At 39.2% G+C, this 27,290-nt stretch overlaps 1 protein-coding gene and 1 long non-coding RNA gene across 4 annotated transcripts in view; one reads left to right on the forward strand and one right to left on the reverse strand.

The window, feature by feature from the left end:
* On the forward strand, positions 1–18,833 carry LOC146475741 (histamine H2 receptor-like). Of its 3 annotated transcripts, none has more exons than XM_085115463.1 (4): positions 1–184; positions 13,948–14,057; positions 14,710–15,028; positions 15,473–18,833. In XM_085115463.1, exons 2-4 carry the CDS (start codon positions 13,979–13,981, stop codon positions 16,167–16,169), a joined length of 1,095 nt encoding a protein of 364 aa, XP_084971589.1. In that variant the 5' UTR covers positions 1–184; positions 13,948–13,978; the 3' UTR covers positions 16,170–18,833. The 3 variants fall into 3 exon arrangements, with proteins under 3 accessions (XP_084971589.1, XP_084971587.1, XP_084971588.1); XM_085115461.1 differs by lacking the exon at positions 1–184 and adding an exon at positions 7,518–7,655; XM_085115462.1 differs by lacking the exon at positions 1–184 and adding an exon at positions 10,768–10,997.
* Positions 15,966–27,290, reverse strand: part of LOC146475742 (uncharacterized) — a 25,160-nt gene continuing 13,835 nt past the window's right edge. Inside the window, exons 2-3 of the long non-coding RNA XR_014865818.1 lie at positions 21,549–21,641; positions 15,966–16,095 (exon numbers count right to left, since the gene is read on the reverse strand). This is a non-coding gene — a long non-coding RNA (uncharacterized LOC146475742). The remainder of the gene's footprint in view (positions 16,096–21,548; positions 21,642–27,290) is intronic.

Genomic DNA, 27,290 nt, shown 5'->3' on the forward strand with positions numbered 1-27,290 from the left:
ATCAGGATAAACAACGAAGTTTTTGCTTGTCGTGTACCGACTGGTTTCGTCTTTCTCTGGGATTTTCTCAGTTGTTATGACTCCTGTCTACAGCCAGGAAACTTGCGCTCTCCCTCCCTAACATCATTGCATGGTTGTGGTTAGGTTTGGAATCAACAGTTTTCAGCTGTCGCAAGCTCTAAAGGTAAGGCTGAAGTTTTTCCTTTAGGGCTACTTTCTGTTCTCTTATGTGTGGGCCCAACCAACAAAAGTATTACCCCTCTTTGGTCGAATTGAACTTCCTACATCAAGCTTTGTGTATAACGTTCGCTTATTTCATAAGGCAATGGGAGGACTGGCCTCCCACGCAGTCACATTGGAGGGCAGTCGTATATAGGAAGCCAATAACTTTATTTACTGAGTTTCCGTAATCTAAGGTATAGCAGCACTCCAGTGAACTCCGAATCGCTCGCTATTGAAACAACCACCTATAGACTCCTGATCGCATTTTCGATACGTTCCGGCTGAGATCTAAGTTGCCAGTTACATGGGGACTTTAGGGCAAATCCTTGCCAGCCATTTAGTCTGGAATATCGATTATTTCCGTGTGATGGAATTTAACATGTTTAAATGCATTTAACAGTTACAGGTTAACGCTCATTATCCAAGATTTTAATTGAAAGATATTTCAAAGTAAATTAAGCTTTTTCTTACATTGCCTAATATTCGCATGCGTGACCGAGGTAGATTTGGCGGATGAAAAATTGAGCTAGGTCACTACTTTTTTTTTTATTTACGAATGACACATTCGCAAAGATACACAAACTTAAAGACCCGCAAAAATTTCAGCCAAAGCCGATGGAAAGTTACATCTTTTATAATCACGTGAACTATAAGAGGAGTTCCCATCTCTTTCGAACGGTTCACTCGCTGAAGCTTGTTGCTCGCGTCATTTCAATTCACGTTTTCTCAGAGCTGAGGTTGCGTTCGATCGACCCTATTCTGGAATAAGGATGCATACAATGATGTCAAGAAATTCCTCAAATGAGGTTTATAGAGTTGTTGAAGTACAAAATGACCCTTAAATGTCAAATTATCGTGTATCAGCGAAATTTTGCAAAAATGACTTCCTAAATGTTTTTAAAAAGATAAATCTAACAGTTCAGTATCCTGCTTATTCTTATTCTGGAATACGGTCAATGGAACGCAACCTTAGTCAAGAATGAGGCTGCGCCCGCTATACTTGTGCACGATTGGTTACACAGCATTTCTGTTTTTAGTCCTGAATTTCTAAATTTACTACAATCTTTTGCTTTTTGTGGTTTTCCGTCACGTGTAATGGTGCAAAAGCCAACGAACAACAAAAAGCTTGAATCGTATTTTTAGCATCCACAAAACAGCGCCAAGGACATGTGATGAAGTCAGGCTAGCCTAGGTTACAACGAAAAAGAAAAGAAGAATTGAAAGGAACGGATTTATAGATGATTGGATGACAGTGCAGAAAAAAAAACTTTAGCTCAAGTGTGGCTTGCCAGTATCACTTGGCCAAAAAGAATCAACCTTTCGGAGAGACTGTGAAAATACATGGTTCCTTTGGCGTTCGAATAACGTAAAACGGAGTTAGAGCGGTCCGAACTGCGTCGATTCATACCAACAGTTTGAAAATAATGAAATTTGATAAGATCACTGTCGGTGTGACGTGTCGATTTTAAGGTGTTTGCAGTCAGAGAGAGCCTCGATACGTTGAACTTTTGTTGTTAAACGTTTTTTGCTTCGAGTCTTCTTCGGCTCTGTTAAACTCAGCTCTAGTGCCCGGAATTTCCTCTCAGGGCTCCGATATTTGGTGCTATCAGAGTTTTAACCACCCCCCTGTCAGCTCAGTTGGCAGAGCACCGGATTGTTGAGCGGGGGGAGCTCGCGGGTTCAAAACCGGCGGGACCAACACTCAGGGTCTTAAAATACCTGAGGAGAAGGTCCTGCCTTTGCTTTGACATCTGCAACTTTCACATGGCTCGGATGACGACATAGAAATGGTCCGTCTCCAATTTGAGGATGTATCGAACCTTGGCTGTGACCACGCTCAGTGCCAGTATGTGGTCGGCTTGGCGTGTATCTCCTAATGGCTTCTAAGTAAATGAGACCACAACTCTATACACAACAGCTAGAAGTCATTGGGTGTGCCGAGTGATGGAGGAGACTTTTACTTTCTTCTTCCATAGTCTCTTCACCTCCATTTTCAGATCTAATACTTGGTGACCAACTCTAATTCCTTATGTTTTATTTTACTACAGTGGAACCTCGATTTAACGAAGTCGCTGGGGACCGGCCAAATTTGTTCGTTAAATCGAGGGTTCGTTATATCGAAAACCTCGATATAACCAACTTGAGGGGAAACGACCAAAACGTTCGTTATATCTAGGTCATAGTTAATGATTGATTTTCAACACAGGAGACTTCTGTCACGCAATTCAATGCAATTTTCGTCGCCCAGAAGTGCCGCGTTTTGAGATGTAATTCATTAAGCATGGTGGCTTTTAGTAGCAATTATTTTCACTTTTGAGCAGACGCGCAGATTTTGTTTACAAAAAAACGACACTTTCAGAGTGTTGATCTGTTCAGCGTTTATCTTCTGTCGTGTGTTGACATTGTAATTCGTTATATCGAGGCGAGGTAGATTACGTCTGGGCTTCCGGATTATGTTCGTTTTATCGAAGAATTCGTTATATCGAGGTTCTATTCAACTGCACTACCCGCCTAGATTAGCCTATGCTATTTGCGGGCTAGTGCATTCTTGCCTTACCTTCGTGAAAAATGTGCTTTAATAAATTGAATTGAATTGAATTGAATTGAATTGAATTCCATACATTTTACTGTAACATTGGCCGGGACATAGAATATCGTTCGTTATATCGAGGACTTTGTTAAATAGAGGTTCATTAAATCGAGGTTCCACTGTATCTCCTGGGGTTGTCACATTCACAAACATTGCCTTTTTTTCTCAACCACAGTGACGTCTGGCTCGTTATATATAGGGTCCAGTTGACCAAAGCCCAATTAACCTGACTAAACAGTCAGAAGGAAATATTCTTACTATAAGTGAATCAGCCATATTTTCATCCTGGTTTAACGTGAGCTTTGATTCGAGTTTAATTAATACTCATTATTCAAAAAATATTTTTGTCCCTCACTTTTGATTTAGACTATTCTTTACCATCAACTTAAAATAAGCTTTAAAGAGCTTTAAATCATCGACTCTCCAAAAACCAGGCCCAGATGTTGGTCGCTCTAGATTTTAAAAATCCCATTTAAATCCTGCATTAGTTGTGGAGCACTTTCTCGACTTTGTGCTCCCATCATTTCCAACATATACTGGGAATGTTATTACAATTATTATTATCATTATTATTATTATTATTATTATTATTATTATTATTATTATTATTATTATTATTATTATTATTATTATTACTATTATTATTATTATTATTATTATTATTATTATTATTTATTTTCGATATAACGTTGTTCGGCTTGAAACACACATTGATTAGTGTATAATTAGTCACGTACAGTTCATTTTCTCACAGAAGCACAAATGCCAGGATGTCGTTTTACTTTCCGGCGGAATTCTCTTAGTTGGTGGGAACCATTTTGTTAAAAATGAACATCGGAAACCGGCTTTAAGGTGATGAAAAACCAAAACCAAAAAAAAAAAAAAAAAAATCTCCAACATGACTGATCATTTTGAAAGTCTAGATACACATCGCACGACTACAGTGACTCACGATGCATGCATGGAGCTTTACTCGTGAATACAATGATATCCTTCTCTTAGATTTCATTTTCTGTCTTAGAAATATACGTTTTGAGACAGTGTCTTTTGTATTTAGTTCACGGAGACTCTGGAAGCTTTCTCCAAGTTTCTATTTTTAGCGATGTCCAACTAAATTTAGATAAGTAAGGAGTTATTTCAATCCACTATGTAAAATCGAAAATTTAAGAATACGCTAAAAAAGGAGCGAATTACCTAATTCTCTCCTGGCTAAATGTATTTAATATATTGTAGTTTGTTCTAGGCGGATGAGAAACAAGTCATTAAACTAATGCTGTACGAGCCATTTTCCAGGTCTTTTTTTTTTTCGTCTAAAGGTCTGTTTCTGTTAGATAAAATATTTGTGTCTGGTGTTGCGATTTAGTTAACTCAGTGAAGAAAAACATGTGTAATAAAGATTGTAATACTGAGCAGCGTAGTTAATAAATGTGAATTTAAAATATTATAAAATTGACCCTGTTTAGAGAGTTTAAACCGACGTTTCGACAATGCTGCTTTCTTCAGGGTACAAAACTATACCGTTAAAAAAAAAAAAAAAAAAAAAAAAAAAAACATGAGCTGATGATACAAACTGATATTGATCATGAAATATGAAAGATCAGTTAAAACCGGGGAATACACTCGACAGGCTTCAATTGGGCTTCAATTGTGCGAAGTCCTTCCTGAAACTTGACAACGCTCAATGGCTAAAGTGTTTCACTTTCCTACACGGCTAAGTAAGAAAGAAAATATCCTTTTGGGGCCGCCCCCGAGTAAGACAATGGTGGGATAATTTTAAGTCGCCTTGCGTCCTTTTGTTCAAGAAAATTAAGACTCTCAAGCCTTTTCATTGACGGCCGAGGGCTTAGTCTATTTTCTATACTACACCAACCGATTCGTATTTAAACCCATTGATCCACTGGGTGAACTGATCCGGCCGTTGCTTACTTGGTTCTCAGAGGTGAACATCATGCAAGACCATCCAAGAGGTTTAAGGCCGAAACCGGCCTCACTTGTAAACTGGTTTTACAAATTCGGGGAACAGCTGTTTGTTGAGAGCAGGATGAACTTGGCTAGTCCAAGATATTAACTTCAATTACCTTTGAATTTAGTTTTTGAAATCCCCGTTACCAATATATAACCTTCTCTTCGCAGATTTCGAATGAAGATCTTAAAACTGTGGTAAAATTAACAGCGCTTTAATTTTAACTCCGGGTGAGTTAAGCAGCTTTGGAACAAAAAAAACTACAGGGATAAGTTCTCCCCCCCCCCCCTCCCCACCCAACCCATCCCCGTGCGCTAACGATAAGATCACTGTGTATGGCATTCACATCGAAACTTCACAAAAAATATATTTTCTTCTCTCTAGCTTTATCTTGCTCATGAAAGGAAAACAGAATGTCAAAATGGACCAGTTAAATTAACTCTCTTTCAGTCTCTCTAATCTGTTTAGAAAAACAGAGTTTGTTTGGAAATACAAAAGCATTAGCACCATATTAAAACTATGTTCCTACAACAGATTACGGCGCTATATGCGCCGCTATCTCGAAAACACTGAGGCAGGCAAGTTGTTACTTGTAACTAAATCGTTTTCATTTCCACCAAATTAGTTTTTCACTTTATCATGGAGTTTGCATGAACTTTATGGCAAAACCGCGTTACACATTTAACTCAATTTCTGTTAAATTAGCACTTCAAAGGCGGCGACGAGGTTGTCGTTAAGTCTCGTATGTGGTTTTTAATTCCTTTTCCTGAATCTCGAGTTTGTAAGAGGAAGTAACCTCTTTCGAGTCAAAGTGGTTTCCGCAGAGAAACGGTGTCTCGCGCACGTTTAGTGTAACGATTTGAACAGATGCAAGTTTGTTAATAAGCCATTCATGGGATCAATGCGAAATTTTTTCCTGAAGGTTCTACTCAGTGCCTCATAATTATACAAACGTGATACGCTTGGGAAACAATGAAACAAACGGTGCCAAACGATTGAAGCTCCAAAAATACACATGCATTGAGTCCAAAGTTCGGATCACCGTACATATGTATCATAGCAAACAGTGCTTCAGGCTCTGTGTAATTTAAAATGATGCCATTGACGAGGATTTTATCTCTGCTCTCGGAGATGGCCTGGTCAAGGTCGATTTCATTGTGTTTAAACACGCGCGCTAAGCGTGGGACCTTTGAGCTGGTGTGATTTGGTGGTTGGATTTCGAAACAGCCTTTTAAAGAAAAGCCAATTATTATAAATAAGATTTACGACAACACCGAGCAGAACTTTTCTTTTCTTTCATGCCTCGCCGGACTAAAGCTGTTTTTTCCGCTTTGCATTCTTGAAGTTATCATCGCGTGTTATTTAAAGGCGCAAATCTTGTCACTTGTTTGTTCAGTTAAATTTAGTCTATACATTTTTTCAGAAACACAAATAAACAAAAGGCCATTACTAACCTCAAGGAATGCCGGAGCTTCCGATAAACGCAAGGTCAAGAAATGCAATGAGTTTGCAAGCCGTCATGCCATGTACACACAATTAGCCAAGTGCCCTTGCGGAATTAGCAAGCGTATCAGTGCTAACCGTATTTTATCGATTAACCTTGTTGACGTATTCACACGACAGCTGAAATACCAAATGTTCCGATATCACAATCCGTTTATCTCCTATTAGGGTATTTAAGGGCAGCCCGCCCGTTCCGTTGTGAGAATTAAGTACAATTCTTTGACAAAATTTTCCCACATTGACGTATCGCAAAACATTAAAAACAAACAGCATCAAGTAAAATCTTCCAAATGAATGATCCCACTTTTAGAATTTCATCTAAAAACTCAAAACTTGGAACTTTCATGACCTGGTGTTTAATTTGGCGGGGAAATCAGTGGCCAAATTGGGACGACAATGTTGTTTTCTTCTGATCTATTTTTTTTTATATGTATATATAAATATAACTGACAGGGCAGTGAATCTTTCTCAAATTCTCACTTTCTATTTTTACACCTCAATCGACTAAGCCAGTGTTCCATTTACCACGGATAACTTGATAAACACTATAGGCTGGTTTGGTTTAAGAGGGACAGAGGCGAATAATACAAGAGAAAGCCTCGATGAAACCACAGGACAGATTGTACTTACAGATAACTTCATTAGGGAAATATCACATTTGTTTCCTGGGTTTGGGGGCTGAAAATAACCAAGCGTAATGGTTCTAAACTACAATCTAAATAGCAAATAATTCAAACCAGTAATATTTGTGGGCCCTAATTGAGATTAGATGAGTTCATTGTTATGTAAGCCGGAAAGTTTAATTTTTCCCAATTATTAAGCGTGCAAAACGTCAAACTGAATGACTAATTCAATAGGATGCAATCAATATATAAGGGACCTTTTGTCTGCAAGCCAAACACAAGGAAAACTTCGAGACGCCTTGAGCCAATAACGCCGACCCATGGTGTTTAAATTCGTTCGTGTAATGGGCTTAACATCTTACCGATAATTACGACATTTATCGGACCGAAGCAGCTCTTGAATGTGAAATTCAACTCTTATGTGATATCGTACTGATAACACTGAACTAATGATTCGCGAATCGCGTTGGCAAGAGAAAAAGGAAAAAAAACACACACATTAACTGAGTGGGCATCTTATGGTCCGAAACGTGTCGTGACATCTTCTCGCCGAACTGATTTTTCGTTTTACTTTCAAAAAAGCGAGGATTATTGAATTATACCCGCTACATATTGAGTTCAGCTTCAAGTTCCACAGTAACTGTTTTATAAGTTGCGTGGACCGCTAGCCACTGCACACGGTGAACCTATCATCTCAGACAACGTTTCCTCAGGCGAGTTTTCAACGAGAAATTCATTAACGATTTAACTAAAGGTAAGTGAAACTGTGTTCTTTGTTCCTTGAGCCAAGTCTTCTTGACCCATGCAAATAGTAAGAAAAACGCTTAAAAAAAGTTATGTCAACACAGTGGCAATTGTTCACAAAAAATTCTTGGTCTAGTAAAGCAATTTATAGTTTCTCTCTAGCCATGGAAATGTTGTACATTTACATTTTGTATTCGTTGCTCCTTCATTACACTGTTTCTGCTGTGAATAATTAAACAACCAAATGTTCATTTGCATTTTCTAAATCAAATAAACCCTCATATTATCTTTTTTCCAATTCAATTCGCCGTTCCTTTGAGATAGGTATGGTTTCAGTGCTACTAGATCTGAGCCTTATCGACGGCTAACTTATATCGAAGCATACTAACCAGTCGTGGGATTTCACTGATTAGCTTTACTCTTTCGGCGTAATCTAAATACGTTGGCGTTAAACACATTTGTTTTGGGTTTTGTGAGCACGTGCATACTTAATAGCGATCAATAAATGGAGACTTGCGATAAAAGATGTTCACGATGAACACCCGAATGCATTTGATAGCCATGGGGAAGTGGTCAGGTTTCCTTCATTCTAATCCTTTGTCTCCTTCACTTGACACTCTGTAACATTATGAAGAGAAACTCTCTTTATCTATCTTCAGCTGATATAAGTTAGATCTCATTTTGCGAATCCAACTTTTAACACACGGTCATCAAGAGCTACGAATAGTGAAGCATACTTGCGCAACAGAAAAGGAAAGAAAACAATTGCGTTTTGCAACACAACGGTACAAAGGAGCCTACCTAGTGTTGTAATGAACAGCAAAATACTACGTTTTAAGTGGTTATACATTTGTACAGCAGGATAAACAGCATCACAAGAAAGTACTGCTAAAGAGATTTTTGAATAGTGCGACGCATTTTAGGATTTCCCGTGCACAAACCCAAAAAAGTCGGAACCTACCCTGTGCAGCATAAAAAACAGCACCACAGGAAAACACTGCTTAATAGGTTTTATGAATGGACAGACTAAAGGATTTCACCCAGACTCAAAAGTTAGAATCATCTTGTACAGCATATTAAACAGTACCACAGGAAAGTACTGCTCAGTAGCTTTTCATTTGAATAGTCACACTTTAAGATTTCATCGATTGACTCAAAAGTAACAATCCTCTCATTTTTACTGTGTACACCACTGACTATCTCCGCCAAGAAAGTATTTCTCAAACTGAAAGCCTACTTTACACACGGTCAAAAGCTCCGCAAATATTAGAACCGAAAACAGATTTTGAAATTGTGTAGCTGTAGGAAATATTTTGAACACTGCCACTTCTGTTGTTCCCTTTTGGCCAATTTGCCGACACCACTAATCGATATTTTTAGCCAGGACAAACTTCACTGACCAGTCGTTTCAAATTTGTGCCACCCAGGGATATAACATTCCCATACGTTAAACTTGACTCGCTCTGCAATCAGTGATTTTAGCACGCCGAAGAACTAAAATCAGGTTCTCCATTGAAAGTATTTTCACTGCTGTCGGCAGTTCCCTGGATGTGGCCAAAATTTCCTGCGTTCTGATTGGTCCGTTAAACGAGATATCAACTCATTTTACCCTGAGTTAAGGAAGTCGCTAAAGTAAAGAAGAGCGGAAATAAAGAAATTCGTCCTTTGTTGACGGAAACTTTCGTGTTAGGTTAATTTAAAAATAAACTCGTTCACAGTAGAGAGGTTTTTCAGAAGCACGCAACTAAAAACTGATTAAACAAATGCACGCATAACTCGATTTCATGTAAAGTGAATTTGTTATATGTTTTCAATCGGTCAAGTTCCCTGACCAATACTTACAAAGCGTTTATCTCTAAATTAGACAGAAAATTGTTTACAAAACAAACCATAGCCAAGCGTGGGAAAGTTAATGAGGACTTTCGTGCAGTTTTCGCCATCGCATACAAATTCACAACTTCAGACAGAGTATATTTGGTCTCGGCACCTTTTCGATTCAAAGTTTGAGGATTTCGGTAACTGTCCTTTTCCAACTGAAAAAATAAAAGCTACTCAATGAAACAATATTTTCGATTTTCTGGCTATTCGTTACAACTGTTATGGTTACAAATAGCAAAATACGGAGAAACCCGGCAGTTCCCATTTAAAAGAAGGCTTTTTTGCTATTTCGTACATACCCCAAAATAGATTCTATTTTGCAGCTATTCCGGAATTGGAATACTTGGTCAGAAGCACGGAAATAGTCTCGTTCTTTTTACCTTTCCCGTTTTCAAAATTATCAACTATAACATTTAATTCACTTGAAGAAAAGTTAGATGATTTAAAACTGATGGGGAAAGATGCGTTTGACACTGATATTTTTGAGTATGGGTTAATATTTCTAAACCGCGATAGTAATGGTTGGAACAGCCCAAAATAACTGTGCATGGTAGTTCTCATTTCCTTCCGAGAAAGACAGATGTTTTAATGAACTTTGGTAAATGCTTGACCGCTGAAATTACATTAGGACAACTAGTCACCAGGGTTCAGTTGTTCAAAGGCCGGATAACTTTATCCAGTGGATAAGTCACTATCCGTCAGTTTCAATCTGTGTAAAGATTTCAGTATTTCCCCTTGTACAAGCGAATATGCACACTCTAACCACAGTTAAGTTTGGGCACGAATAAAGCTTAAGATTGTTGTTGTTATTGTTGTAAGAAAACCTTGGACAACGTTTAACGTGAAGTATATTTTAGACCCTGAATAGTGCCTTATCCAGCGGATAAACTTATCCGGCCTTTGAGCAACTGGGGCCAGGCTTGCATAACAAGTTATGATAGTTACGAGGTTCGCATGTGTTAAGACGCTATTCCAATTCCTTACGGATCAGCTATGAAGCTGGACTGTGTCCATCTGTTTTTACTCCCCGAGGCATCAGATCAGGATATAGTTGTTTGACATGACGGATCTATAATGCTTTCTTCGAGCCTTCACGATTCATGCAACCTGATAAAAGGCATTCATGGTGCCTGGATAGATGAATGGATATGGATATCCAACAGCTGCTGAAAACGTAGAACCTTGAATCGGGAAGTGGGAGGAAGGACGGGGTGGGGGGAAGATTGTTCGTTGATGCCTTTTATCACCCATTGTAGTCGTCAGAGTCGGACCAGGACAAAAGTCTCTATTCTCAGCCAGTTCAGACCATGGACCTTTTTTCCTGCCCCACTGGTGAAAATCACTAGGCCTTTGGTCGTTTAGTGCTATTTAAATTAACCATAGAAAAGAGAGTAAAACCGACAACATTTCATTCAGTTTCGATGCTTTCAATCTACGTAAATCAAGATTCGCTCGGTGACGTTTGGTGAAGCAAGTAAGTGTTTAATGTCCAATAGTATTCCAGTTAAATGACGCTGTTTTGTAGCTAATTGAATTGATACACACAAGTAACCCATGTTAGACCATTTTATGTTCTGTTTCATTTACTGCCTGGAATGGAAGATTATAGTTCTGCGTGGCAGAGTCTATTTTTCACCGACTGTGTTTTGACTGCTCTTATGTTCGTCTTTGTTGCCGTTGTTATCTGAATTTCGATAGGAATTGATAGTTAATTTGAAGCCCACCCATTTCCTCCCCTTCTCTGTTATTGTCCTCTATCGCCTGAAGCTTTATTAATAAAACATAATTTGTGAAATTTATCAGATATTATGACGGAGGGCTGTTGAATAGGAAGCCACACTTGTTTTCAGATGTCAACAAACATTTTCAGACATATGTTAGTTGCCAAAGAATCTCGTCTATGGCCCACGCATCCATTAGAAGAACGAACGTTTATCACGTACAAAATGAGTCCCATTGCGACACCTTAACCCCTTTAAACTGAAGCTCAACAATTTAACTCTCCTCACTCCGTTCTTTACCGGCATGCCATATAAGCAAGTAATTTAGCAGATTTTTAATATTATAACAACATCTGACAGCTAAGGATGAAAAGCTCATTGGCCTCAAAAACAATAACAAAGACAAAGGAAATCATGCACCGTGACGTGTTTGGATATCTGATGAAAAACTCCTCGTTTTTACATTCTTCATTTCCCCTTCAAAATCAGTTTGTTTGAAAAGTTATATCAAACACTCGTCACAGTGTTTTATCACAATATCAAAAACCTCGAAGTTCATCAAAAATACTCCGCTACGCAGTTTTCAACTCTCTTCTCGGTGTTTGATATGTGATGAAACACTGTGTCTCGTGTTTGATGTAATATTATGTAATGACACAGGCAAACTAGGAAAAAAAATTCAGAGTGCTGACCTGGATGGAATGTACGTCAATGTATGGATTTTATAAAGATCAATCTATGTCAAATATTGACTAAGTAGATAGCAACACTAATTAAGATGTTCGTTGTCGATAATAAACCTGAGAATGTAAATATCCGCACGCACAGACACATTCTGCTGACCTTCTTCAACACCTGACGATTTTTATTAATTTCTGTCGAAATTCTCTTGACCTGAACGCAAAAAATAGAATTGTGATACTCTAAAGAAAAAAACCATCTATATCAAATGTTGACTACGTGGTTAGAATTTTTAACCCTATCATCAACTGATGCTCTTCATTGATAAAATGTAATTAAAAAACCTCAAGTTCATGGCATATTCCGCTTGCTCGTAATAAAAATGAAAACATCGACGGAATCATAAGTGAAAGCAGACTTTTAAGTGATTGCTGAAATCCTTAATCAAGTGAAAAATACCGACCACAGAACATTGTGCAGCGATATACTACAGTAACTAAGAACATTGCTTCTTATATCCCAGAAAGAAAGAAAGAAATCTTGAAGGAAAAAAGTAAGAAACAAAAGAAAAAAAGAAAGAAAAAAGAAGAAAAGAATCATGGAAATGATGATAAATGAAAAAGCTTTCTAAAAGAGATGACGTTTTCCTCTTGCCACAGAATATTTCACTTTCTGAACCCGTCAATTAAACAAAGAAAAAGACAAATTCATCCGGCACAAGAAGAATCAACGACACTGCATAAAAACTGTACTAACAGGTGAAAAAATGGCCATTAACTAACTAATGCTAATGGTCTTGCCTTGGGGATATTTCTTGTGAAAGTTAAAGGTTCCAATTTCAGTTAAAATGACCAGACACAGTAGACGTGGGCGATTAGTCAAAGAGACAAGTGTCATGTTTTACCATTTACATATAAAAGCACCTTTGAAAACTGATGACGTATGAAAAGTTGTCAAAGAAAAACTTAGCGGCGTGTATGAATTAAAGCTAGATCACTGGGAAACTTGTTAAGGATAAACTTGCCTGAGTGGGTGTTATAGACCCATGAAGGCCAATACTTTCAGTTTTAAAGCCTATTTTTTGGCACTCATTCGTAACTTCTTTGGGAAATTTCAATCAAATTTTTTACCAAATTGCCGGACGAAAAAAATATTTTATTGCGACCTAATGGACACATCCATTTGTACTTAATGTTTTATAGTGATAATTGTAGGAAGTATGGGTGGATGTAATCAACAAAGTCGCCTTCATTAAAGTTTAGCGGTGCTTTTCTTTTACCAAAAGAAGTTGGTAACTAAAGACTATAAATATAGCTTCACAAAAGCCGAAACTTTGTAAACTGCGATATTCTCTTCCCACTCATATGAGGAGGGTATTCACGTTTGCAGGCTTTTGTCGGCTACGAATACGTCGCCTGATCCGTTAGCCTTGGAAAAGTGTTATAAAAAAAAGACTTGCAGCAACAAAAACCAACAGAATTGTAAGTTACTATTTGCTCGATCGTGCCAAGTTTTTAAGACTGAGGAAGTTTGAAAACCTTGGTGCGTCTGAAACACCTTTTCCTGATTCCAATTATCACGACTCTGGAAGCTATATTCGATCAACGTGTTAAAGAGCTACGTTTGATTTCCAGAGAAGTGAATAAGCTGTTAAAAACTTTAGATTTTTTACTTGCAGTTGCCCTTTAAAGAAGGTGATAAGAAATTTTAATATTTACTTTGCACATGCAACAATTAAGAATTGGTTCATGCTTAGCGTGCGTATATCGAGTTATGGATGCACGCGGGAAGTTTGGAGAGCACGAGAGAAGCGTAAGAGTTGCTCGAGGCGTAGCCGAGAGCAACTCTAGCTTCTTGAGTGCTCTCCAAACTTCCCAAGCAGGGCCGTGCGTATGTTGAGAAATATACCATGATGACGCCAATAGAAATTAGATTAGGATGCGCGCGCGCTATGTTATAATTGTATGCATGTCATTTACTACACAATTTTAATTTTTGCGCTATTTTTTTCCGTTTTACAAGAATACGGACAACTTCGACACAAGCACCGATCATGAGAACATCACCAAAAAATGGTTCTGTGTTGGAGAACAACTCGACAGGATTGTTGAAAACAAACGGAACAATCGAAGGTAGGATTCGCATGCTGTGTAGTAAACTCTAACAAGACTAACACTGTGTTCAAAGCTACAAAAATTGTGATCTTGGCAAGTTGTTTGCGCGCTTTAAATTTGACATTGGAAGGACGTCTTCCGTACATAATCTTAAGGCTTCTTTGCGAGGCAAACTAGCGTCCCAAACTCGCTGTGGCAAAAATACTAATTGGTTCATTATTGCTACGGGACCGGATTTGCCAAGCTTACTCATGATCACTGAGCGTGTGGAAATATGTGGAAATACAGAATTGCCTGTAACTCGCACATTTGTCATCTACATATGAAGGGCCTGCATCCCGACAATATATGAGACTACGGCTATAATAATCACCAAAAAAACTGGCTTCATTTTTTCCCCTCTGACTGACAAGAGTGTAAACATTCAGACTGGTACATGTAGTAGACCTCCAGCATTCAAAAGCTCTATTTTCACTGGACCTTGATAACCTGCAGCTGGATTGTTTATTAGGGTTGGGAACATTGTTCTGTTGTTCGTTATTTTTGTTCTCTCGACCAACCATGCAAGACGTTGCAAACAGTGCAGGTCGCCTCATTCACACAGTAAGTTTCTAGAACTGTTTGTCATATTTTCCTATCTTTAACTGAGAATCCACATGTTTACTTGCAGGTGAGGAGCATCATGACCTTGAAGAAGGTTTTTTTGACCCCAAAGCGGATACCGTTCCCATTGTTCTAGCCGTGTTAATCGTTTCCCTCAACACTTTGGTTTTGGTTTCAATAACAAGAAAAAGATATCTGCGATCAAGCACTAACCTATTGCTGTGTAGCCTGGCCTTGTCCGACCTGCTAACAGGCCTGGTTTCTGTGCCGCTGTTTATCACGTGCAACATATTCCGCCAACCAGCGATTTGCATTATGGAGGACCAGATGTCCCGCTTCATTTCTGCGTCAATTGTGTGTCACTTGATGTCTGTTACCATGGATAGGTAAACTTGTGATTATTTAAACGATGACACTGCAATTTGAAATTGATATATCGAAAAATTTAATCAAACATTTTTTTAGGACGCAACTTTCTGGATTTTTCAAGAAACGTTTTAAGTATTTTTGACGAATTATTTTGAAAAATAACGAGCAACTTCTGGACAGCCCTTCTCTCCACCCCCTCCCTACTATCTGAAACTTCCCATAGGCGATTACCGAGTTGCTTTGAACCTAATTATAAAAGTGAGGCTTAGTGGAAAGCTTTATAAGAATAAGTTTTCATTCATATGCAGACAAAACTAATTTTTACATGGAAAGCTTTGCACTTAACCTTACTTTGGTAATGAGGTTCAAAAAAAAAAAAACTCGGAATGGTCTATCTCTTTATTTACTTTTTCGCCATTATTTTCACGAATTAATGTTTTCCTTTTTTTTTTTTTTTTCAGATATCTGGCCATAATCCACCCTCTCCGCTATTCCTCAATAGTCACACGACCCAAGCGCATTTTGGTTATCATGCTGATCTGGTTATTGTCAGCGGTTACTGCATTAGTGCAGTTGTCATGGCTCGACCCATTCAACCACGACGTGGAGGAGGCGCCAAGTGATGAGGTATTACGTGCCGAACTCATCTATGATGTAATATTTCTTACCTTGTACTTCTTCCTTCCGGTCGGAATCATGTTTTTCACCTATGCCAGGATCATTCTCGCAATTGCTCGTCAAAGCCGCAATATTCATCAAAATTACCTCCCAACGATTCCTCGCTCTAGAGGAAGAAACCGCCATGAACGTAAGGCCATGGTCATTTTTGCCGTCATGTTGTTGGTGTACGTGGTATGTTGGCTGCCTTATTTTGGTTTGCGGAGACTTGGTGTCTCTGAATTACCCCTGCCAATGGTATATGTTATCTTGTGGCTGCGGTTCCTGTCATCTCTATTAAATCCCTGTATTTACATTCTGGGCAAGCAAGACATTCGAAAGGCGATCTTTGAGCATCAACTTAAGCTGGAGCTGAATCTAACTTCCACTTCAAAGTCAACAGTTTTAAAGAACACCTTAGCGACATCTGGGGGAGAAGATGAAAAAATTCACATGAAGTCATTTGCTAGAATCGGAAGCTGCAAAACATGGAGACATTGATGAACTACAGCTTCAGATGATAGCTGAGTTTAATCGTTTCTCTCACGATTGATTCACATAGATGTGGATCGCTGGATGTGGATGCCATCCACGACTATGTGACTCAATCGTGAGACAAACGACTGATTAAACTCAGCTATCAGTTCAAACACGAACACAAACACAAACACCTTTTACAATATTATAGCTTCAGATGTTTTAGCAACTGTTTAAGTACCATGTGGGGGAGTTGTCGTGAGTCGCAATCATTAAAAGGCGAACTCAGCAGACATCGTCACTAAGCAAATTAAATTCAAAACAAGACCACAGCGACTAGACATTAAGGGGGCAATACACCTAAATTTGAATGGAATTTGAAGAGGTTTTAAGAAGGGATAGAGGAAAGAAAATGATTTTTGGAACACTAACAGACAGTTGATACCCACGCAAGAGCACCCCAGGTTGCTAGTGGACTAACTTGGTATCCGTCTAATAATTATTTACTACAAATTCCAATTTTAAAACTTCACTAAATCTTCAATATTTCTTATTTCTCTTAATTTTACCAATCTTTCTAGAAAACTACTCCTCCTAAATATACCCAAAAATTCACAAAATACCCCACAACATAGATTCACGATATGATGATGGGGTTTTTGGATTGCTTGAAACGCGAACGAGATATTTCCATTAAAGCCATATCACGTGGCGGAAAAATGGCGTTCAGGTGTAACTCCCCCTTAAGAGATGCCGACCTTTTACAGATCATGATCAGTAAAATATATGAGATAATAATTCATAGACGGCAACTGGCTGATCCTGACGGTAGTAAAAAGGACGAACAAAAAAAGCTGGATATCTAGATATTGATCTGTCAGCTTCATTTATTTCATATTTTTAAACTATTATAACTAACGGTCCTGTAATATATTTCAGTACTTAGTTTATTCTTGTAACCCCCGAAGAAGGTATACATACATTTCTTTATCCATACTGCCATAAGGATCAGTATTGCCGTCTTCCATTTATTATTTCAAGTGAATTTAAGGACGTAGGTTCACTTTGTACGTTGTAACCAAGCAAATCTCGTACGCAAAGGCCACGTTCTCTTGACCAGCAGGCAAAAATTTCGTAAATACGTGGTGTAACTTTCATATACCGGTTTGACAGCAGAGTAGTTAAAGATCTGTTCATGACATACCAATAAATGCCCCTGTCCCTGATCCCCCTACACTAACAAGCCTACACACAAGCGTAGACAATCCTACACAATGCTACACAGCCCTACAAAGCCTTCACAGCCATACACAATGCTTAAACATAGCTGTACACAAGCCTACACAGCCATACACAAGCCTTATCGGGCGTATGATCGGCTGTTCTTCGTGTCATGCAAACCACTATATGACAACTAAACCACGTACCTAACAAGTTCAAGTTCAAGTTTCAAGTTTTAAGTTTTTCAAACGTTACTTACAAATGAACACCGCCTGCAAATAGCGAGCTAATCTAAACAGGCGGTGTTAAGGACATACATAAACGAATTACAATTTGAAGGCGTTAAAAAAGTCAGTTTTGAATACATTATTTGTCAAAAGAGTAAAAAGTAATGTAAAGTGAAGAAAAAAATTATGATTTATGAAGGAATTATAATTAAGATGACTTTTTTATTTCAGAAATAAGAGCGCTAATGTCAGCATAACTGTCAAGAGTTTCTAAAGTTACAAATACTAATGCTTGAATTTTCTTTTTGAATATGTGCTTTGGTAGTCTTCGATAGCTTTCGGGAATGCTGTTCCAAATTTTCGCTCCAACGATGGAAAAAGAGTTTTTATGATGATTGAGCCTAGAATAATTAATATAGTAGTTACCAGAAGATGCTGAGCGAGCATTATACTGTTGTATGTCTTGTGTAGAAGTAAAAAGATTGCAGATATTTTGAGGTGCAGAATTAGTAGTTATATCAAGCATTAAAAAATTAACCTCTGGTCAAAGGGAGAGCAGGCTCTGTAAACGAAATCGGACATTATCTTGGCAGGGAATAAAATAATGCTTTAAATTTTACGAGAAAAAGGAAGCAAAAGCGTAACCATTAAAGTCAAACATACAAAATTGATACCCAATCTTGATTTATAAACGATTCAAGTGCACTCCATGTTTGCAGAAATTTGTTTTGGTTCTTAAATGAGTTATAGTCAGTCAATTTTCCTGGGGGAAGGGGGGGGGGGGGGAGGATGTGGGTAAGAAATGTTCCAACACCACTTCCCTACTGTAGGATATTTCGCGGTTCCTTTCCCCTCCCCACCCCCCTTTTTTCCCGGTGTTTGCCGTTGTATATACATTACTCCACGAATGCGCTCGGACTAGGTTGGTAGTGAAGAAGTAAACATGAAAAAATAGTTATGATATTGAGTGGTGTGCTTGAAATTAATTTTTTTAACAAGTCATTTGAAATAAGTGTGTGTAAAGTACTCTGTTTGGAGAATTAATACTACGAGCTTCAGATTGTCCTCTGTCACGCATGCGTAGCTTCTCACAATCGCCGTACGAGGAAAAGTAAGAGACTGTTTTATCAGGCATTGTTGTACATAGTAAAAGATACATAGATGTATAAAATAAAATGTTTAGTAGTTAATTTTTAATAACAATAGATACTTTTCTAATAAACATGTTCCTCTTGACTCACCTCTATCATTTCCTTAAATAATACTTGGTGTAGTAGCCAAACACTATTTACACAGCCATGTTGCCAAATACCTTTTTTCTTTCGAGGAAAACTTGTTTGAGGGCTGGAATTTCACCGTTTAATGAAAAATTTAAAAACTCGATCAAGGGTCTCGGTTTATGGCTACTCGTTTACTTAACGGGGTGGGGGGTGGGAGGGGGAGGGGTACTTATCAAAACAGGTTTTTAAAAATAGCAAACGGTCTTTAACGTTCTATTTTTTCTTCTTTTTTTTTCCCTTTACCAAACATTTTTAGGAGTTAATTTACGACAGGGTTACTATACTCGGCTTTTATGTCTCCGGGTCTGGATGGATACGATTAATGGGAGATTCATACCAAGCCAGATGCTCCTCTGTGCTCCTTGCATTTTTTGCTTTAAAAAAATGAGGACCTCAAGGCAAAAAAATATATATTCCAAAACGTTTCAAAAAGCCTGAAAATGCAACCGGAGAATAAAGATATTGACCCATGCATGTTGGGTTTTAAGAGCTCCATTGCTGATAACAATATAAGAAATTCATTAAACCATACCTATCTGGCATGCTGTTAGTGGATAAATTTCTGACGTCATATTGAGAACAAAGTGAAAAGAGGAAGAAGAAAAAAAAGTTTACACATTATACTATTCTTCAGACGATAACTTTTATCCATCTTTGTTCTCATGAAGCTCAATGGCTGGTCTACCCGACTAGTCCTTGACCACAATTATTTTTTTTATTTTCTTTCATCTTCGGAAGTCGATATTAGTTGTTGTTGAAACCCATATTTAAATGTAAATTATTTACCCCAATATTTCGTTCATTACACTGCTAGCAATACATTCTTGACAATAATTCTCCATGAATGCCAGCGCTGCGGAGATGAAATCCCTTAATAGTTGAGAGCTGAGAGTTTCAAACAAGTCGAGGCACACAGAAAAACATGAGGTGAGGTGACCTATCGCTAAAGAAAACGCTAGTTTTTGTTCACAGTTAAATCCGAATTTCTGAGGCGGTTAATGTCTTTCCGAACGCAAGGCAGACATTCAGCGAAACGAACCGTTGGTGGCCTTGATCAATGGTTACATACACTTTAGGATTTCGTCCACAGACTGGAAAGATTGATAAATTATGAATAGCACCACAACAGGTTACTGATCGACGGCATTCATTTGGATTTTAATTATGAGTAAGAATATCTACAGATTCAACCGTAAAAGCTTTCCACAGGCTAATAAACACAGTAACGCAATAAGGTACTCTATGGTGATTTCACTCGGCTGCGAGCCAGCCAGCAGACGTCTGTAGAAGAGGTAAGTTGTTTTACGTTCGAAAAATCAACCAATGATGCGAGTCAAGGAGACAGGTTGTTGTGAATTTCCCGTAAGGGAAGTTAGTGATATTGATTGATCAGTTAAGGGCCGAAGTGTGATTTCAAGCATTCAATATAACCATGATTCTGGGCAGGGAACAAGTATTTTTAAAGCAATGTAATAAAACCGAGGCCTATGCCTCTTCACGCAAAACAGAGAACAACTGATGACTGACCTCGATCATTATTTCGCTCTTATTTTCAAACAATATTAGCCAGAAGCCGAAAGCTTTAGACAACACTTCAACCCTTAGCCTCAGTGTTACTTGATTCTCAGCTCCCAAAACGAGAAATCCGCATTGGATTTGAAAAGCTTAAATTTTGGAGGGACTTACATACAAAATTTTGGAGAGCGTTGAATACAAACTCCATGGTGGGTGTTGTTTTACCCGGAATTCAGCAGAATTGTTTGTGCGACTACCTCAGTCGCGCATGCGTTTTATGTCGGAGATGCATGACCACCCCAATGGTTGCAGCAGCTTGTCTGAGGCAAACTGTTATCGATAACTTTTTAGTTGTCGATGACAAAAGTTATCGATGACAAAACATCTCGTGTGCGAATCAAGTTATCGACTACAAATGGTGAAAAATAAAGTCGTCGACAACAAAGCAGTTTTCCTTTTCACTGTATAGGAATACTACTTTAGTTGTCAATAACAAACGCGGCAGTTGCGCTATCGACAACTCGCACTTTCTCGAGTCTGCGAGTAAGTCATCGATTACTAAAGTATGTTTTTGCAGCGACGTACGATTTCCTGCACGATGTGTACATGCGCATTACAAGCAAGTTTCCAGGCTGTCGATTGAAAATAGTCGTCGATAACAATTTGCCTCGTCTGTAGAGGCCCTTAAGGACGGTGCCTACTATTGTTACTGCGCATACGTTCTGCGCATCGCGAGATACTCGGGTTTCCTAAGGGTGGTGCCTACTAATACAGGAATATTTTTGGGCGGCTTAAAACTATACGGAGAAAGCAGAACTTACCAAATGCCTTTGGTATCTCAAAAGAAAATTAGGGGGGAACCATGCATTTTTCAGAGAAAATTAAGCTTCGATTTAGGAAAAAATCCCATACATTGCTTTATATTTTGGCGCTTTTTAGAGATATTGTTGCCTAATTATCTCTGAAAAGTGCGTGGTTACCCCAATTTTCTTTTTGGATTCCAATAGGCCTTGCTAACATCTGCTTTTCCCGCATAGTCATAAACCGCACAAAAATACTTCGGCATTAGTAAGAACCGTCCTTAAGTGAAAAAAAAATTTCTTGACAAGAAAGAGAAAGAAAGTGATGGAGCTTAAAGTCTCAGCAAGTGTTTTGCTTACCTTTCGTTACATATCTTGACATCATCTGCTACGTCATACCCGTGGCGGACGTCACATATACTGTTGTGTAGATCGAAAGAAAAAAACAGGGATCTAGAGTAGTAAACAGATATGAAAAATAGTAAAGAAAAAAGAAAAGGGTAAAATAATGGTAGCACACTTGAAGAGATGGTCGTCCTAGCAGCGATCGCTTAGCAATAAAATGATAATGAAGTAGTAGCAAATAGACCATTTCCGTGTTGTTTTGAACCACATTATGAAAGCGAGGTTAAGTGCGAAGTTTTTGTTATGAAAATTTCTTTTCATTCGTATAGGTAATCACATGATTTCGAGTGCAATTTGGGATAAATTAGCACGAGTAAATTTTTCAAAGACTAACCAAATTGCACGAGCCCGTAGGGCGAGTGCAATTTGTAGTCTTTGAAAAATTTACGAGGGCTGATTTATCCCAAATTACACGAGAAAAATCACGTGATTACTTGTTAATAATATACATGCAAAAATTTGACTCTCTTTTCCTCTTATCGTGTTTATTTCGTGTCATGGCTCACTGGTCCCGCCTACATTAACGTTATTGGTTGATAAATGACAACCTTGATTGACATGCTAGCACTTGTGGAAACTTACAGACCAAAAATATCTTCTCAATCGACAAAGATCAAGTTCTGGAAGCATTTATCATTCTAAAGCGTTTACATTTTATGGACCTCAAGGAGAAAAGAGGTGTGAAAAGACGTCAAAACTTGTCTATTTGAAGAAGTCAACTTGTTAATGTTTGTTGTCGAATCTAATTGAGGCGAAATCGATCAACATTTTCAAAACTTGAAGCTTTTCGAACTTATAAATCAGTGAGAAATACTGTCCTCGCCAGGCGGTGCGGCTGACTGTGGCTTTTCGGGGGCTGCTGTGTTTCCCATGTTGAAAGTGACTTGACATTGGTGGAAATGGTTTATGTTCATGAAACACTGACGCTGATCATTCTGGCCAGAGATAGAACTTGGCATCTGAAACGCCGCGAAAGCTGCTTGGTTAAAGTTGTTTCCACATTGAGCCGATTGAGGGTCTGGCGAGAACGGGTTGAAAATATTGCTGGAGCTGCTGGTGCTACTATTAAAGCTGTTTCCTCGAGCTAACTGGCTGTTGATGTTTTTAGCGTGGCTGATGGTGTGGGAAAGCTCTCGCTGTTCTCTTTCATCTCCTTCGTCATAGTCATCCAGTGACTTCTCGTTTCTGTGGCCCGTTACTTTAACAATTGAACTTCGCTCTAGGCCTGCTGTCTTCAACTTCTTTACAACCGTTTTCCTGGAGCTGTGGTTGGAAAAGGTCTTCAACGAATCTTCTAGGGTCGTTCCTTTGATAACGGACTTCATCATGTCGTTGATTTTGTTTACTCCCATCGGCTGCCGCTTATACCAAACTTGCGAGGACGGATTTGGCACACAAGACAGATAAAGTGGACCGGTTGTCCGTATTTTGGGAGGACGACGCCACAGAAATTCTTTGAAGATTGCAACCGGACATCTGTCATCTCCAGTTGCAAACATTTTTGGAAGGAAGCTTCTGGGCTTTGCGGACAGTCCGGACTGGCGTGTTTTTGTGGGGTTCTCGATAAATTCAACGTACTCTGTGTTGTTTTCATCCAATCCAAAGGAGAAATCTTCACCGTCATGCTGTGGTGTTCCTGTCGACCTCGAAGACCAAAATATTGGGTCAGGAGCCACCAAACTGTTTGGACAAGGACTTGCGGACTTCCCTTTCCCAGCTTCTTTTTTTCCCACAGCTCATTTTCCTCGGTTGTTGTCAGACTTCTCGCCTTGTTCGGCCGCTTGCCTTTGCCTTGTTGCCGCAGTAGGCGGGCTTTTCCCTCCAGAACTTGCTTCGAGCTTTTAAACTCTCTGTCGCGAATAATTGAGTGTTTGTACTCTTTCTCTGTTAGGTATCGGTCAATAGCAGTCACCATTACTCGACGGCTATCAGGCTCGTAATCTTCCCCGTCTTTCTTACGAACTGTTGCGTAAAACTCCTCCAGAATTTTGTTCAAGGCCCCCGGTTCGTACTTTTCAATACTTTCGTCATAGCCCTTTTGAGAAGCCCAAGACTTCCAGACTTTAAGCCAATAATTTGTGCTTTGTTGGGTGTTTTTGTTCTTAGCATTCTCCTTCAAACTTCAAACTTTCTCGTCACCTGTCCGCCATTTTGTGTTGTTGCGTGTTCGCGACTTTCCTGTCAATCAATTTAATTTCAACTTTCTGCACTGTTTGGGATTAATTGACGTGCTCTCAGCCAATGAGCATGCTGAAATTTTTGCATGTATATTATTAAGAGGGAATGTCTACTAAGACCGAGCGAAATCATAAAAAAGTGGCACATGATGGACAAATCAAAACTCTGCATATTCCGTCCAGAGATACTCCATACTAGTTTAAAAAACGTGGTGGGATTTTTTTCCTGAAATATATTTTTTAAACCGGAAAAAATAGAAAAAACAGTGACGGCCCCTCGTGGTGTGAAAAACACCCGAAATAAACATGGTTCGCACATTCTCGTAAACTTCGTTCTGTTCAATTCGCATCGAAGAAAACCCAGTTTTCTTCTTGAAAATTTGCTTTTGAAATGTTTATTAAGTATCTGAGTCCAAAAATACTCCAGTGGATGAATATTCCTGGTCATGAGGAGCCACAAAAAGTCTCAAAAATTCGCTTCCTCCAAATTCTGAATTTGGCGCACTTTTTTAATAGAAAATTTCGCGATCCGGTAAAACACTAAAACCCTTCAAATTTACAATTATAGATTGAGGAAGTATCGCTCTAAAACCAGGTTTAAAAAATAGCTTCGGGCTTTTTACCAGCGCCGAGCATTAGAGGTCTCAAAATCACGAAAATCGCAATATCAACGTGTAAACAAACTGCACACGACTGCAACCAAACTAAGAGAAACTATTGAAATTTCATGTAGTTTACCTCGGCATTCGGCTTTAAACCACCAGTGAAAGGTCATGTTTCGCTAACTGCAATAAAGCATTGTCTAAATAAGATATTTGGTTGTGTTTGTATCCTTTCATTATTGTATAGCCATCTTGATGTGTGAAGTCAACAAGATAAATTATCATCACTTATTGCGATGGAGCGACAATAAACTCAAATGACTTACCATCGGACCACTTCTTTTCGACTTGAAGATCGTTTAAAATGGAGATGAGTTTGATTTTCTTTGGATTTCGAAACGATTTTTTTGTTTCGAGCTGTCGTTTCGAGATCCGTTCGCAGGATTTACTGGAAGCGAAAGCGCTCGTGGATTACTGTTCGACTCTGTTTATGGCATAAGTCACGCAATAAAATGTCACGCTTTTTTAATTCAGGTGACGTTAGGTTTGACTATGTTGGGTGAAAAACACACGGGAAACGTGTGTCCTGACATGCTGAAAACAAAAAACAAATTAAAAACAATGAAATCTTTACCAAAGTGTGGACAGGACCGATGATTTATAGCCGAATGTTTTTAACATCTATACACACCAAAAGGACTGAGCCACAAAGCAAGCCTTGCTAAAGTATGTTACTCTGCATTTTAATGAGGTGAAACCTTGGGGAACACTTTTCTTGTTAGAACCACTAAGTATTAACGCCTTGGTTTTCGCCTTCGTGCAAAAGTCACTACGGTCTCATCCCTGACTGTTCTCTTGGGGATGGGACAAAACAATGTTATAAGCCAGAAAACTGCTGTCTTGCGCATCCTTGACAAAGAGAATGCAGTTTGTCGATGTATGGCTTTTTCCATTGAATTGTTACAGCTGAGAGGTCAATGCCAAAGGAAATACAAATTTCCTAATGGTAAATGAAAAATAGGGGTTGGGCGGGGATGGGGTGAGCGCGTGCTCATTTTCCCGAACAGCGGCGCGTTATCGTCTTTTGATTCATCATTTACCAGTGCTTTCTTCGAGGCAACGTGCAAGAAGAAACCTGCTGTTAAGGTTGCTAGCTACTTCAGCACACATCAATCATTGATCTTGAACTGGATCATTTGTCACAGCAATACATTGTAATAAATTAAATAATGGTTTGTTTCACGATGTAGTTACTCAAGTTGTAGATCGCGACGTTTCGACTGCTTCTGCTAGTCTTCATCAGGCAATGAGGTCGACCGGATCACACTTCAGTATTTATGTCACCAAGGTCTGATCCTGCAAGTGTCGCATACAGGGTCTGCTTTACTTCCGGTTTGCTGTCAAATAGGACTTCTGAACTAGAACCGAGTCCTTCGTAACGCACTTGACTTGAGTATCCATACCATATCTAGTCTGTTGCTCTCTTACTGACTATGCTGACCACCGGTAACAGCGTGGTTTGTCCCGCAAGCTTCTCCGCATAGTCGACTGAAGCTCTGTCAAAGGACTTCTCGTCTCGCGCTCTAGGGAGAGCTGGTGTCGGCCATATGACAACCGCTTCCATCACGTCTAGCTGTCATATGACGTCATCATACCCCGTTGCGGACCCCAGAGGAGACATGTTTGAACGTACGATCTCTCCTCGGAGTCTCATAGCCGACATTGCCATGCTTTTTGTACTTGTGAAGTTATGGAAGGGGATTCTCTGCCCCTCTCCGTCTCCAGAAGACAAAAAAGAAAAAAAAAGGAGTTCTAGATAGGATTTGAGCTATGTTGACATGCGAAGAAGTATACCATGTTTACTGAATCGCACACTTTGGTTTTCGGACAACCAAAACTGATAACTCTTCAGGTCGCTCTAGGACGTCGACCCTTGCAGCATCTTGGTTGATAGAGCGCCGGCATGTGGGCCTTCCATGACGATGTAAAGATGTTTGCCTTTGCTTGCTTCACAGTCAATGCAAACTCCTCTTTAAGTCCGTTTAGCACATCAACAGTGTGCTGCGACATCAGAATTTTTATCACTAGAGAGCTCGCGACGCAGCGTGTCTGGTGAACGTATTGCGCGAGACAGGGCGCCTGTCTCATGTGGTGTCATTTCTTGGCATGTACCTGACAGGAGCCACCCCTTGTCCACCATCAAAGTTCGTCCGCTCGCATTTTCCGATGAGCGTTTTAGCTGAGACCTAATAGGGCTGACGTCTGTAGGTGCCAAGTGCGAATTTAGTGCGTCTATAGGCCTAAATGTAGCTCCTGATGTGATATAATAAAGTTACTTTATGTTCCAAATCTGAACTGTGCAAAAGGACAAGCCAAAGGGGCTCCTATATGTTTTTGCGGCCGAGCCTTTCACACCTAAATTTTAACTCTTACTATCGTTTCACACATACTGTGTACTATGAGTAGAAACCCCCCCCCCCCCCCCCATCCCCCCAATCCCCTCTGGCTCGATCCAATGCTTGCAGTTTCTGGTACTGTTTTTGGTGTCGCCTCGGTAGCTTTCGCAATAGGCCCGCGGTCACGGCATATACCTATGCAAAAGATTGCTAAGCTCACTTATTGATTTATGTAGTGATTAGTTTAAAGTTCAAAACACCAGCGACGAAAAAGACAAATGCTAGTCACGTTTGGGTTATACTCCCAAGCAGCCGCTTTTAGGGGAGCAGGTAATACGATGTCCCCTAAAATGACGACTGCGTGGGTCCAGGCTACGTTTGGATTGCACTGTTTCCAAACTAAATTGGCCCATTGTTCGTAAATCAGTTACAGAGGAGGCCAGCGTTTATGACAAAATTAAGGTGTACTTACCAATTCAAGAGCCCAATGGAATCAGTACACCGGTTTGTCGCAATAAAGCT

This window comes from Pavona decussata, unplaced genomic scaffold (genome assembly GCF_977016875.1).
Source record: "Pavona decussata unplaced genomic scaffold, jaPavDecu1.1 SCAFFOLD_83, whole genome shotgun sequence".
Classification (NCBI taxonomy): domain Eukaryota; kingdom Metazoa; phylum Cnidaria; class Anthozoa; order Scleractinia; family Agariciidae; genus Pavona; species Pavona decussata.

Bases quoted from the DNA above. Each gene is read 5' to 3' on its own strand.
- LOC146475741 (XM_085115463.1), top strand. From the start codon at position 13,979: ATGAGAACATCACCAAAAAATGGTTCTGTGTTGGAGAACAACTCGACA. The intron at 14,058-14,709 runs GTAGGATTCGCA...GTTTACTTGCAG, and splicing joins AACAAACGGAACAATCGAAG to GTGAGGAGCATCATGACCTT. The intron at 15,029-15,472 runs GTAAACTTGTGA...TTTTTTTTTCAG, and splicing joins ATGTCTGTTACCATGGATAG to ATATCTGGCCATAATCCACC.